This window comes from Echinops telfairi, unplaced genomic scaffold (genome assembly GCF_000313985.2).
Source record: "Echinops telfairi isolate 266 unplaced genomic scaffold, ASM31398v2 ScPeMD7_5167;HRSCAF=5991, whole genome shotgun sequence".
NCBI lineage: Eukaryota > Metazoa > Chordata > Mammalia > Afrosoricida > Tenrecidae > Echinops > Echinops telfairi.
Genome location: NW_022109066.1, coordinates 3,702,605 through 3,715,218, shown reverse-complemented (window position 1 = coordinate 3,715,218; position 12,614 = coordinate 3,702,605). Strand labels below are relative to the sequence as shown.

At 42.2% G+C, this 12,614-nt stretch overlaps 1 protein-coding gene across 2 annotated transcripts in view; it reads left to right on the top strand.

Moving 5' to 3' along the window:
* LOC101663479 (tubulin-specific chaperone cofactor E-like protein) overlaps positions 1-12,614 on the top strand; it is a 171,084-nt gene that overhangs the window by 62,578 nt on the left and 95,892 nt on the right. Inside the window, exon 8 of one of the 2 annotated variants that reach the window (XM_004716268.2) lies at positions 5,157-6,446. The exons of the other annotated variant lie outside the window; for it this stretch is intronic. Within the exon in view, the coding sequence (XP_004716325.1) occupies positions 5,157-5,475 (319 nt within the window). The 3' untranslated portion in view covers positions 5,476-6,446. Of the gene's footprint in view, positions 1-5,156; positions 6,447-12,614 lie in introns of those variants that run through there. 2 annotated transcript variants of the gene reach the window in all.

The window sequence follows — 12,614 nt, the reverse complement described above, 5'->3', positions numbered from 1 at the left end:
TGAATAAGGAAGACCAAAGAAGAATCAATAATTTGAATTGTGGTGCTGGTGAAGAATATTGGCAGTACCATGGACTGCTCAAAGGACGAACCGATCTCTCTTGGAAGAAGTAGGACCAGAGTGCTTCTTGAAGTGAAGAAGCACTTCATCTTACATACTTTGGACATACTGTCCCGAGAGACCATTCCTGGGAAACAGCATGCTTAGTGCAATAAAGGGGAGTGAAGCCGAGAAAGGCCCTCGAGAGGGTGGGCACGGTGGCTGTAACAGTGAGCGGGGCACGGGAACAGTGGGGAGCGTGGTGCAGGGCCAGGCAGTGCTGTCTTTCGATATGCACGTAGGACTAGCAGGAGTTGGAGCTGACCCGACAGCACCTGAGAGCACAAGAGAGCATTTGTGGGGCGTTTCCATGTTTGGTTGGTTGTTGGTTATTCCTTTCAGACTGAGCTCTGCATCTACCATTTGCCTGTCATATTTCTCTCTGATTCTTTTTGCTTACTTGCCATTCTCTGTCATTTCCTGCTTATGCTTAAAAGTAGGTCCCTCCTTCCAGGTCGTTTTACTGAAACCTAAACCAGCCCTAAAACTCCAATGCCGTTGAGTCACATCTAACTCACAGCAACCTTTAGTAGGGTTTCTGAGACTGTAAATCTTTACAAAGACTGTCAGTCTGGTGAGTTTGAACTTCCAACCTTGCAGTTAGCAGCCCAATGCCTAACACAGCACCACCAGAGCTACGTTTGCTGAAACGTATTGTTTACTGCCATTGAGTTGATTTTGAGTCATGGTGACCCTATAGGGCAGAATAAAACTGCCTCTGTAAATTTCTGAGAATAACTCTTTATAGGGGTTCAAAGAAGACCCAAAGGCAAGGGGACCAAGGAAAAGTTAGTAGCCCCCTATGCCACCAGGGCTGACGTAGTATGACTTTGTTTTCCTTGGCCACTTTGCCATTGGTTGTCCATTTCTTGCTAGGCAAAGCTTGAGAACCAGGATATTACCGTTCTGTCCACTTTCATTTTGAAGGGGAACATTTCTTGGCTTGGGTCCACTTCTATCTGACCATGGGGTTATGCTGTGTGTGGGTGTGCATTTCTGAGAGCCCCGTCAGTTACCGCAACCCAGGTGCACCTCTAGCAAGACACACTCCAGGAGACAGGGTTGAGGCAAACACTCTTGGACTTTGAGTTATTTGCTTTTCAACCTTGGGAAATGTCTGGCTCTGTTGGTTTTCAGTTTGTTTGTCTGTTGTGTGTTGTTTGTCATTCAGTGGGAGCTAGAGGTTTCTGGCCCACAAGGCTCTTTTCCTGGCTGGCTCCTAACCCCATCAGTCTGTGCTGCCCCAGTCTGCGGGTATTAGTGAGTGCACTCTGGATGTTGTCTCCTCCCCTTCCTTCTTCACTGATTTCCGGGGGTTGAGTCAGGGTCCCCGATTGGCTTTTGCTTCCTTGTAGAAGGTCATGCCTTCTTTTGACCGACTGCTGGTGGTAGTTTGTTTATTCCTTGAAAAAATATTATATTTTTAGCTCAGACCTTGGGAGAAGATTCTGTATGGATTCTGTTTCATGATACCATTGTCTTTTCAAAGAAATAGGTAGATTTCAGCCTCATGTTTTCCTAGGTTGTGTGTGTGTGTGTATGTGTGTGAGCAACGTAAGCTATAGAATAGTGGGAATTAAATGTCAATATTTATATGTGAAAGTAGAATTTGTATTATTTAATTTTTAACATGTTTACTTATTGTGATAAATATGTATATATGTTGTTTGCCATACTTGCTTATTATTACCACTACATATATCTAAAACTTGCTAATCACCTCAAACAGAAACTCTGTAGGCAGAATTAAGCAATAACTCTCTCTTCCCTCCTTGTCCCAGCACCTGATAGTTTCTAATCTACTTTCTTTCTCCATAAATTTGCCTCTTCTAGATATTACATGTAAGTGGATCATACTGTATTGGTCATTTTGTATCTGGCTAATTTCGCTTGGCATAGTCCTTGCAGGGGCAGCCACGTTGTAGTGTATATCAGAATGACTGAGTAATCTCCCGGTGGATGCATACACCATGTTTTGTTTATTCCCTGCTGGTAAACACCTGGGTCACTTTCACCTTTTGGGTATTTTGGATAATGCTGCAATGAAGTAGCTTAACGGGTATTTGCTTTCTACCTGGGAATGGCCTGGGTGGGTCACATGGAATGCCATATTTAGCTAGTAGAGGAGCCATCAGACTGCTGCCGTAGTGGCTGCCCATTTTACTGTGTACCACCAGTGTCTTCACTCACACTTATTATTGTCTGCTTTTGGATCATAACCATTCTAGTATTTGTAAAAGTATATCTAAGTGTGGTTTTGATGTACGTGTCCCTAATACTTGGTGGCATTCAGCATCATTCATGTGCTTGTGGTCATTGTGTATTATTTTGGAAGAAATGCTACTCTACACATTTGCTTGTTTTCCAGAGTTATGACAAAGTGTGTAACAGTTTCTGCCTGTTTGTCAAAGTTTCTCTGGGGGGAGGTGAGCAAGCTTGGAGCTGTTTTCTCTGCCATTTGGCTGACCAGGGGACTCCCAGTATTATTTTATTTATGTTTTATAATTGCCTGAAAGTCAGAAATTATCATCTCTCTTCTAATGAGGGAAGTGGAATCCAAAGGGATTGAGTTGCCAAGTTAAGACTGTGACTTCTGACTCTAAGGTCAATGCTGTTTTTGTCATCCTGTTAGTCCATTTGTAATAGCTATTTCTATCCCAAGCAGAAATGTCTTACTGAAGCCTTTAATGTTTCTTTCAATCTTATTAAGCCATGGATTTAACTGAATCAAAGCCAGGAGGGGTGGTGAGATAATCTTATACTCTGATCCTTAGTCATTATGTGCTGACTCTAATAAAGCTAACCAAGTTCTGTTTAGCATTGTCCCTTTCTCTAGTGTGTCCAAACTGCCCGGCTTCCTCACTAAAGCCAGGCCTAGAGCTTCCAAGGCTGACAGTAGAGACAATTTTCCCCACGAGAAACTTAACATTACGAGCCTTATCTTCATCTCTGTAATTCACTTTCCTCATGGAGTCTCTTGTTTCTTCCCCCTACCTTAACCAAGTACTTCGTATCCCCCATGTACCACTGTGCTACTAGAATGTACTCTTGACACCTGGAGGGTGAGGGAGGGAGGGAGGGAGGGAAAAAAGAGGAGTTGATACCAAGGACTCAAGTAGAAAGAAAATGCTTTGAAAATGATGATGGCAACATATGCACAAATGTGATTAATTCAATTGATGTGTGGATTGTTATAAGAACTGTACGAGCCCCCAATAAAATGATTATATTAAAAAAAATGTACCCTTGACTCTCTATGTATGTGTTCCTTGTATGTAGCAAAGATGAAGCACGTATGTCTCCAGAGGCATCTTCACTGAGGGAGCTGGAGCAGCAGCCAACTTGCAATTCGATGTTCTTGTTCTAAGTTATGGCTCCTTCAGGGCTCAAAAAATGGTTGGCTTACTTCTTTTTCCCATCTGTTACCATAGAGCAAACACATAGATGCTGGACGGGGACTCCTAAGAATGCAGGTTTTACAGAGATTGAACCTCTCTCTATTATCTTCATAAGGCCTATGTTTAGTGGGGGGAGGAAGGGGGAACATATCACAATGACCTACATATAACCCCTTCCCTGGGGGGATGGACAGAAATGTGGGTGCAGGGAGACATCAGTCAGTGTAAGACATGAAAAAATAATAATTTATAAATTATCAAGGGTTAGGGAGGGAGGGGGGAAAATGAGGGGGGGGCTCAAGTAGAAAGAAAAGGTTTTGAAAACGATGATGGCAACAAATGTGCTTGACACAATGGATGTATGTACGTATTGTGTTAAGAGCTGTATGAGCCCCCAGTAAAATAATTTTAAAAAGAAAAGAAAAGACCTACCTTTATAGGTTTCACTTTCCTCCCCAGGCCTGTTCAGGCATAATGATTACCAGCCCTCAGGATGATCCTCGTCTCACTGCGGTTTCAGTAGAGCACCATGTCACGTGATAACACTCATCCCAGTTTTTAAAATGTGCTTGTGGGTGTGTACTCTTTCTATATGTATGTATGAAGGGGGTACCACCCCCCAAAAAAAGAAAAAACGGAATCCCCCTCTCCCCAGCTATGTATTCAAATTTTTTTACAAAACAACCTTATCACCTTCAAAGTACTCTCCATTACACTTAATACCTTTGTCAAATCTGTGATTCCATTATTGGAAACCCTTTTCCAGCTCATCTGGTTGGATGGCTGGCAGCACCTCCCTTGTTTTTTCTTCACCTCTTCTATGTCACTGTCCTTTCATGTCCCTCTTCATTCATGGAAACAAAAAGAAGTTGCATGAAGCGAGGTCGGGTGAGTAAGATGTGTGGGGCAAGAGCGGCTTGCAGTTTTTTTGCCAAAAACTGGCTCTCTGAGGTGGCTGCATGAGCAGGTATATTGTCCTGGTGGCAAAACCATTCCCCTGTCTGCCACAAATCAGGCCTTTTATGTTTAACACTGTTAAGCAATCTTTTTAGAACCTCTACATAGAAAACCTTGATTAACAGTCTGACCTGATGGAACAAACTCCAAATGCACTACAAGTCGACGTTTTGGTCTATTCAGGAAGTTGACAGGTGTCCAGAACTATGTCATCCATCCACATTTCACTGTTTTTGAAACAAGAAAACAACTTATCCACTTGAGTTTTTCCAGTGGGCTGGCATTGTAAGCTGTGTTCAACATCACAACAGTTTCTGTGACATTTTTCTGGAGCAGGAAACAAAATTTCACAGCTACACACTGTTCTCTTAAATTGGCCATCACAAAAAATGAGGTTCTAGCAAAACTGCTTTAATGAAAAAATTCACTGTGACCAGAGAGAACCTTCCCAGGCAGTACCACTGGGTGCACTAACTCAGAGTGAGTTGTTGATGTTCACCTAGTGGGGAAATGCACACTAAGAAAGCTCTGCTCTGCCCAGTGCAATTCCGGGTTTTTTGGGTGCCCTTCGTATATATGTCACATATTTATAGTGGTAAGAGTATTTGAATAGAATCTAAGGATGGTGTTAAAGATTGTAATGAAGAAGTTCATAATCCTTGTGGTAGTACTTTAAGCTAACACTTTTTTTAATCCATCCAGGTATCATGAACTGATCACAAAATATGGGAAGTTGGCGCCTTTGGCAGAAGTAGACCTGAGACCCCAGAGCAGTGCAAAAGTAGAAGTCCACTTTAATGGTCAAGTGGAGGAAATGAGCATTCGTCTGGACCAAACAGTTGCGGAACTAAAGAAACACTTAAAAACTCTAGTGCAGTTGCCCCCAAGCAACATGCTTCTCTACTATTTGGACCACGAAGCACCCTTCGGCCCAGAGGAGATGAAGTACAGCTCCCGGGCCTTGCATTCCTTTGGCATTAGGGATGGGGATAAAATTTTTGTGGAATCCAAGACAAAATAACCTCGGCCAGCCTTGCAAAAACACATAGAAGGACTTCTTGCTGGGCACTTGTTTCCAAGGCGGTTTTCTTTAGGGAGGAGAAGTTGATTTTGTTGGTTTTGTTTCATTTGGGGGGAGGAGGGTTTGTGTATTTTTCCCCTTGGATGAGTAGGGGTCTGTTTTTGGTATTTTCTAGTACAAATTTTTTTGGCCAAGGCAACGGAATTGGCCAGTTCTCCAGTCCCTGTGCCCTCCCTGTGAACGGAACAACTAAGAAATCACCGACTTCTTACTGTGTGACTGGGAGTTGCCCGGCATCTGGTTACAGTATCATTTAGATGAACCTGTGAAGGCAGCATGCACACTACAGCCCCTGGAAGGGTCTTGTCCAGGCCCCACGTCAGGACGTGGGAGAGCTCTACAGGAGGGGCCACTCTGCTTGCTCCCATTCGTCTCTTTCTGCTCCCTCTCCCTTCTGTTCCCTTTTGGTTCGTTTGGCTTGTTTATTATGTGTGTCAACCACTGTTTGCCTAGTAGTTCTAGCTATACTTAATTTATTTCTCAACAGGTGAATTTCCTCCTTTCTCCCCTTTGAAGCAATTTTCAAGTGTTTTAAGCATTCTTTCAACCTGATTCTGATCTCAGGTACACAGTAAGAACCCATGTAATCTGTTAGAATTCTAGAGAAGAGTAGATGGAGAGTTACGAAGTTACGACTCCCAGAAAAACTCAGTTACCCTGGACACAGGCCGAGCAGTATCCATGTGGTTAGTGTCCCCATTTTAATGCTCCCCACATACCACACCAACCACTGCTTCAGGAACACATACTGTTTCAGACCCGAGCCTCTTTTCTGGTTGTCTCAGTGAGGGTGTTTGACCATAGGGTTCTTTTTCAGTACTCCAAGCCGTTGGGATAGAAGCCTGACTGTATGGAGAATCCAACAGAGTACTAGATATCTGTGGCAGGAGGGTTGGAATTAGCCAACAAGCAGTGGGGGCGGGGGGGACCATGGAGGGAGAGTGCCAGCTCCTGCCTATCCCCATGCACGTGAGGTTCCCAGGCTCGTACTTTTCATTAAAAGTGGGAAATTCGAATTCAGAGACCTATGGTTCTCAGCTCTTCCTGAGACTTTTGTGATGTTATTATGGACCAGTTATCTTTATTTTATGTTTCACTTGAGTTGTCCCAACAGAGGAACACTTCTGCCTAATCTATCAGTTAAGCATACCTATCAAAACTTCAGAATTACCTCCAGGTCACATGGTTTGCGAAAGCATTTATGAAGCACTTTTTTTCTGTAAAAGCTGATTCTTTGCCTGCTCTGAATTTAGTGGTGGTTGTTCCATTTGTCAATCAGATACAGTCACTTTCTTTAATATGGATTTTTTTTTTTGGCCTCTGTTGGCAGGTGGAAAACCCAAGAGATCACTTAACTGGGCGGAAGTTGTGCACATGCGGTATTTTTCCGAGAATGTAATTGTTAGTGGGTTGGATTTGACTTTTTGACTTTTGTTACATGATTCCACGCCCTCTACAAATCTTTTAAATTCATAAGGATGAATCCTGAGTTCTTTGCACCTGGAAGGTTGGATTTTTATGGCTCCTGTTTTATTTCCCGACCACCATAGTGGCAGGTGTTTCTTCTCAATGCATTTCAGGTTCATGATCTCTAAAGCCTTGGACTCGGGTCCACTGGGTCAGGTCTATGTTCACTGTAACATTCAAGGTGGAAACCAAAGGGTTTGTGAAAGATGAATGAGGCTTATTCTTTTTGGCTGCAGACTTTCATCTTTCAAATTCATAAAAATGAGCAATGGAGATCCAGGCTAGGTACAGAGCAGAGTGATTATTTTACAATCACATTTTCCTGACAGGTTTCGGGAATGGGAAGAAAAGTATGGTGGCAACAGTCATGGAGATGAAAACTGTGGGTGCTTTGTGTGTGTGCGTGTGAGTGCAGCCAAGCCCAAGAGAGGGGGTTGTAATTGAGCCCGTTTCTGGGGCCAGCCTGGGAAAGAGGTGCACTCGTGTTTTTTGAGGTTGTATGACCCCTGACTGTCCCTCTGCAGCAGACTGAGCAAACACTTACAGTGTGCTTTAATCAGAAGTGGAGCGGTCAATGGAAAAGATATTTTATATATGGCAAAGCTTTATGAAATGCTTTTTTACTGTTAGAGCCCTGTTTCTTCTGTTACTGTAGAATGCAATATTCATCAACTGCAGGCATCCTTCTACTCTACAGCTGCATGTGAGGGGAACTGATGATTTAATTCCGTGGACGTGGGTATTTTTAGAACACTGTAATTGATGGCTTTAAAATTGCTGAATAATTTTTTATTAAGAAAAATCTAATTCAATTACAGGTCCTTTAGAGTTAGAGAGCAGCCGAATGAGAAACGCTATTTGAGCCTGTGTGCTTGTGTATGCATCTGGATGGCTGAGGAAAGATGCTGCTTTTGAAATAAAAGGGTGATGTATAGACACTTATAACTGGAATTATTTTTATAATGCGCTTAAAAGAAGGAGAGAAGGGGGACCAAGGACCTTTGAATCGACTCGTGTGACTGATTGGCTACAGCCTGTCTGTATCTTAGCATTGACTTCACCAGTCAGTGAGAGCACATTATACTGACATTTATAAGGCAAAATACTGCCATCACCAGTGTTAGTGATATATTTGCTAGAGGCACAGAAGACAGAACAAATCTTTTCTAAAACAGACACTTTTCAGACAGGAAAACAGGAAAGAGCGATGGAAGAAAACCAAACCCAAACCAAGGGACCCTGGTCTACTGACAGTCAAGTCAGTATTTGAATTGTGGAACTACCCCAGGTTGCTTTAAATTGGAGTCCTTCCTGTGTCTTCTTTCGTTATTGAAAGTGTCTGCCATGGTGGCCATAGTACACAATAAAGCAGCATGCAGAATTCACTCTTACTTGCAGAGAACTTTGGGTGACCATGAAGCCCAGACATAACTTGAGCTATGTGTAGCACAGCTGAATGCTCTCCTGACAAAAATATGTACTTTTAAAAAGCGAAAGCGGGGTTCTACCCAGATGTTTCAGCTGTGTTGTGGGAAAGCAGCGTGCAGAACAGAAAAGACAAGTTGCTCGAGCATCACCACCCGAGGCACACTGCCAATAGCTTTTTCTAGCGCACGTGTCAGTTGCAGCTTGCAGCCTGGGAAGTACACGGCTCCAGGGCATGTGTAACATGAATACTGAGAACTAGATTGTTCTAAGTAATGTCATCTGTTTATGAATTTGATTTTCCCCTTCATTTCATGTTAGATTGAAAATGCTAAGAAATTGCTGTCAAGAACACCCAGAAGCTTATCTGTGTTCCCAGATGTGTTTTGAAGCCTCTACTGTTTTCCATAGGTGCTTCCTGAAAATGTATGTCCACCGGAGTGACAGAGAGGGACTGGACTCTCTCAGGCTCTTTACTCGCCCGTTGTCTCCTGCAGTTAATGGAAATATATATATATATATATTTTATTTTAGAATCTAATTTAAACATGAAGGTCTATTCTTTACACTTTTTATTAATATATATATATAATCTTTAAAAAAAATTAAAGATCCAAGTCCATTCTCTCTTTGTGTTCTGATTTTTTGTTCTTCCTCAGCATTTGGGGTCAAGGTTTCTATTTATTTTTACATGGCTAAAATTAACGTTGGTTCCACGGTGAGTTCTGTGGATGAGTGACCTATGAGCACCACCACCAACAACAACAAATAGACCCCTGCCGTCGTGTCCGTTCTGATTCCGCAGCCCTACGTCGAGTTTCCAAGGTGGAAACCTTGCCGGAAGCAGACAGCCTCATCTTTCCACTGGTGAGTTCGGGTAGCAGCCCCAAGGGCCAGCCCAAAGCACCAGTGGACCGACCACCTTGCTAGTAGGAGTGTAATCATTTCAGTCCAATTTTGCCAAAGTTGAAATGAAAATGGCCAAAGAAAGATTCATAGGGAATGTGTTACTGCTTTTTATGTTGGCAAAATGTCCTACGTCTAACGTGCTCTCTGTTAGGGCCTTGTGGAGGAAGAGAGCCAACGTGTGTGTGAGATGGGTTTTAAAGAATTGGCTCAGATCAGTAAAATTGAAAATGTTACTCTAGTGAGAAAAAAATGTCCAGTTTGAACTCAAAGGGAGACTTTTTTCCTCTGAACTACAATTTCTTTCATAATTAGACTTTGGGACATTTGACCGATATGTATCAATAATTTTTTAAAAATACTTTATTGGGGGCTCTCACATCTCATCACAATCCATACATCCATCCATTGTGTCAAGCACATTTGTACGTAGGTTGCCGTCATCATTTTCAAAGCATTTTCTTTCTGCTTGAGCCCTTGGTATCAGCTCCTCATTCTCCCCTTCCCTTCTCCGCCCTCCCTCCCTCATGAACCCTTGATAATTTATAGGTTTAGTAAACTGTTATGCACTAATCATAACAGTGACAATATCACTATTTAGAAGGCAGACTCCACCTTTTCCATGTTTCAGGAGTATTTATGTGTCATAATCTATTCAAGATTACTCCGTTTGCAAAGTATTACTGTTTTAATTTATTTGCTAAAATTCTGTTCAGTTGCTGTTAGAGACTTCTCTGAGTACTTAGAAGGTAAACATATACCAAGACATCTCATACACATTCACCTGAAACACACCGCAGCTTCCATCAGACATTGGATTGTATCTGAGAGAAGAAGGTGGACCTTGGGGTCAGCATGTCTTCCCGAGATCTCTGGAAAAGAAATTATTTGTTCTCTATAACTTAGAACTTCAGCGTTCAAGTTAAACCAGAGAACATTAAACCAAGCATAAATGTCATTGTAGATATTAACTTGAGTATCCCGTCTATTTTTCATGTTTACCGTGAGTAGTTATAGCTACTTTGGGTTTTCTACGTGACATTCTCTTGACCTTTAGGGTTTTGTTTTGTTTGTTTTTTTAATGAAATATTTGTGAATTAAGTTAACTGATGAAAGAAATGTATATTGAATTCCAAATGCCTTCAAAATTTTGAGCTTCACACTATAGAGATAATTAGCTTTGGAAAAAAACAAGCTTTATTGAAATACTATCAGTGGCCTATATATGAATATGATAATATTCTTATACTGACTGCCTACAATATTTGGATTTTTTTGTTTGGGGTGTTCTGAGTCAGGAACATTTTTATAGCTTTACTTCAAACTACTGAAACTGTGACCCAAGTAATAGTTGAGCCTAATCTGGAGCAGACCTGAGCAGAGAAATACCTTATTTGCTCATAAAGTTGGTAAGAAAAGTATTGCTGTCTAAGGTCGACAATGCCTTACCCTACCATCAATACCTGCACACTTTTCTGTTGTCTGGTTTAAGGCCCACAAACAGGGGAGGACAGGCTTGAGGAAAGGGAGGCTTTGCAGATGGACTTGATGGCTCTCCTGCCCAGCATCCGAATTCCAGGATTGTAACTTGTGGCTCTGAGATTGCTCCTCAACACTAATCATGGGGGTTATTGCCAGCAAGGACGTCCTATTCTAGATAATTCACATGTATTAGACCGCTTTTTTCCTCATAAAAGCTGTATGAGGATGCCACTGTGGTCATGAGGAAACTGAGGTACAGATGGATTGTGTCATGCTGGTAAATAGCAAGCAGACCCAGAGTTCACACCCATGCAGTTTGGCAGCAGGTTCTGTGCACTTGACAGCGATGCCATAATCACCTCCTCCCACTGCAGTCATGTCAGTTCCAACCGGGTGACACTATAGGACAAAGTAGAGCTGCCCCATAGGGTTTGCACGTCTAATCTTTACAAGAGTGGAGAGCCTCGTGATCGAGTTGGCATCTGAGAGCTTTAATCACTCTGCCACCAGGCTCCCTATACAGTCTAACGTGCTGAAGGCTCCATCTCCCTCCCACCTCCCATCCCTCCTACACCTTTATGGTTAGTCTTTATGCTTTACTAACGCACTAGAATAAGATGTTCTTCCATGCCCATTTACTAAATTGATTCTGTAACAAAGTCAGTGATGTGAGTGATGAGCCAATGCAAATGGGGACTTTGCCTCATGCTCTCCCTCGCATTGTGAAACTCTGTTTGTACACCAGTAAAAAGGTGATTGATATGTACCTCTTGTCCTCCCTGCTACTCAAAAATGGCATATCTTATGATGGGGGCTATTGGCAAGAATAAATTAGTAATGCAAGAAACCCGATCATTTGGTTTTTAACCTGGGGACATTCTAGAGTCTTAAAGCTTGATTTTAGTAGGCAGCCGAAAAAGGCCGCTCACTTACAACGTGGACTTTGTCTTCTGACTGAACACAAAATGGGTGCGAGGGGACCACCAACCAAGTCCAAAGCCCCCTGGCATCACTGTCGGAGGTTTTGAGAGGAGCACAGATGAGGGCTGGCTGTCCTTGCTGCTGTTCCTCCTTCAGAATTCACCAGCAAGCCCGGGAGGAGTAGCAGTGCTGCTTGCAAACTAGCGGAGACAGGTTACCTACTGTGGTCTGCGAGCTCTAGAGCAGTGAGAAAAGTCACAGTGCCATTTCAGTTCGCAACTCTTTCACAGTCTGTATCCTTGAATGCTTCTGACTCATTAAAAGTCAGACATTAAGGGGTTCAATCAATAAGAATGGGAATTGAGGGGCTCAGACCTTAAAGAACACTGGTGGAAAAGGGGAAACATTGTTTTCTAAAATGACATCCTTTTAAAGGGAGAACATTGTTTTCTTAAGTATCTGATAGCTCTTGGGGGCAGATGGAAGCTTTCCTCCTCTGTTTGGGGATAGGCTAGGACAACATGGATTACTTTCACTGTGTAAGATTTTGTTTCCTTTGAATTTTACTTTGCTTCCCCAGAGAAGCTGTTTTAGAAATCCTTACAACTTAATTTTTAAATAGATAACATTCAGAGTTAAAAATTCTAACAATATAGAGACGATATCTATTGAAAATTCTTACTCTCACCTGTACTCCATCATTCATTTATTGTGTGTATCCTTCTAGAATTTGCACAGATATCAATAATAAAAAACACACACAGCAAACCCACTGTCATCGAGTGAATTTCGACTCATAGCAATCCTATAGGACAGAGTAGAATTGACCCTGTGAGTTTCTGAGACATTAACTCTTTTTTTTTAAGTCATTTTATTAG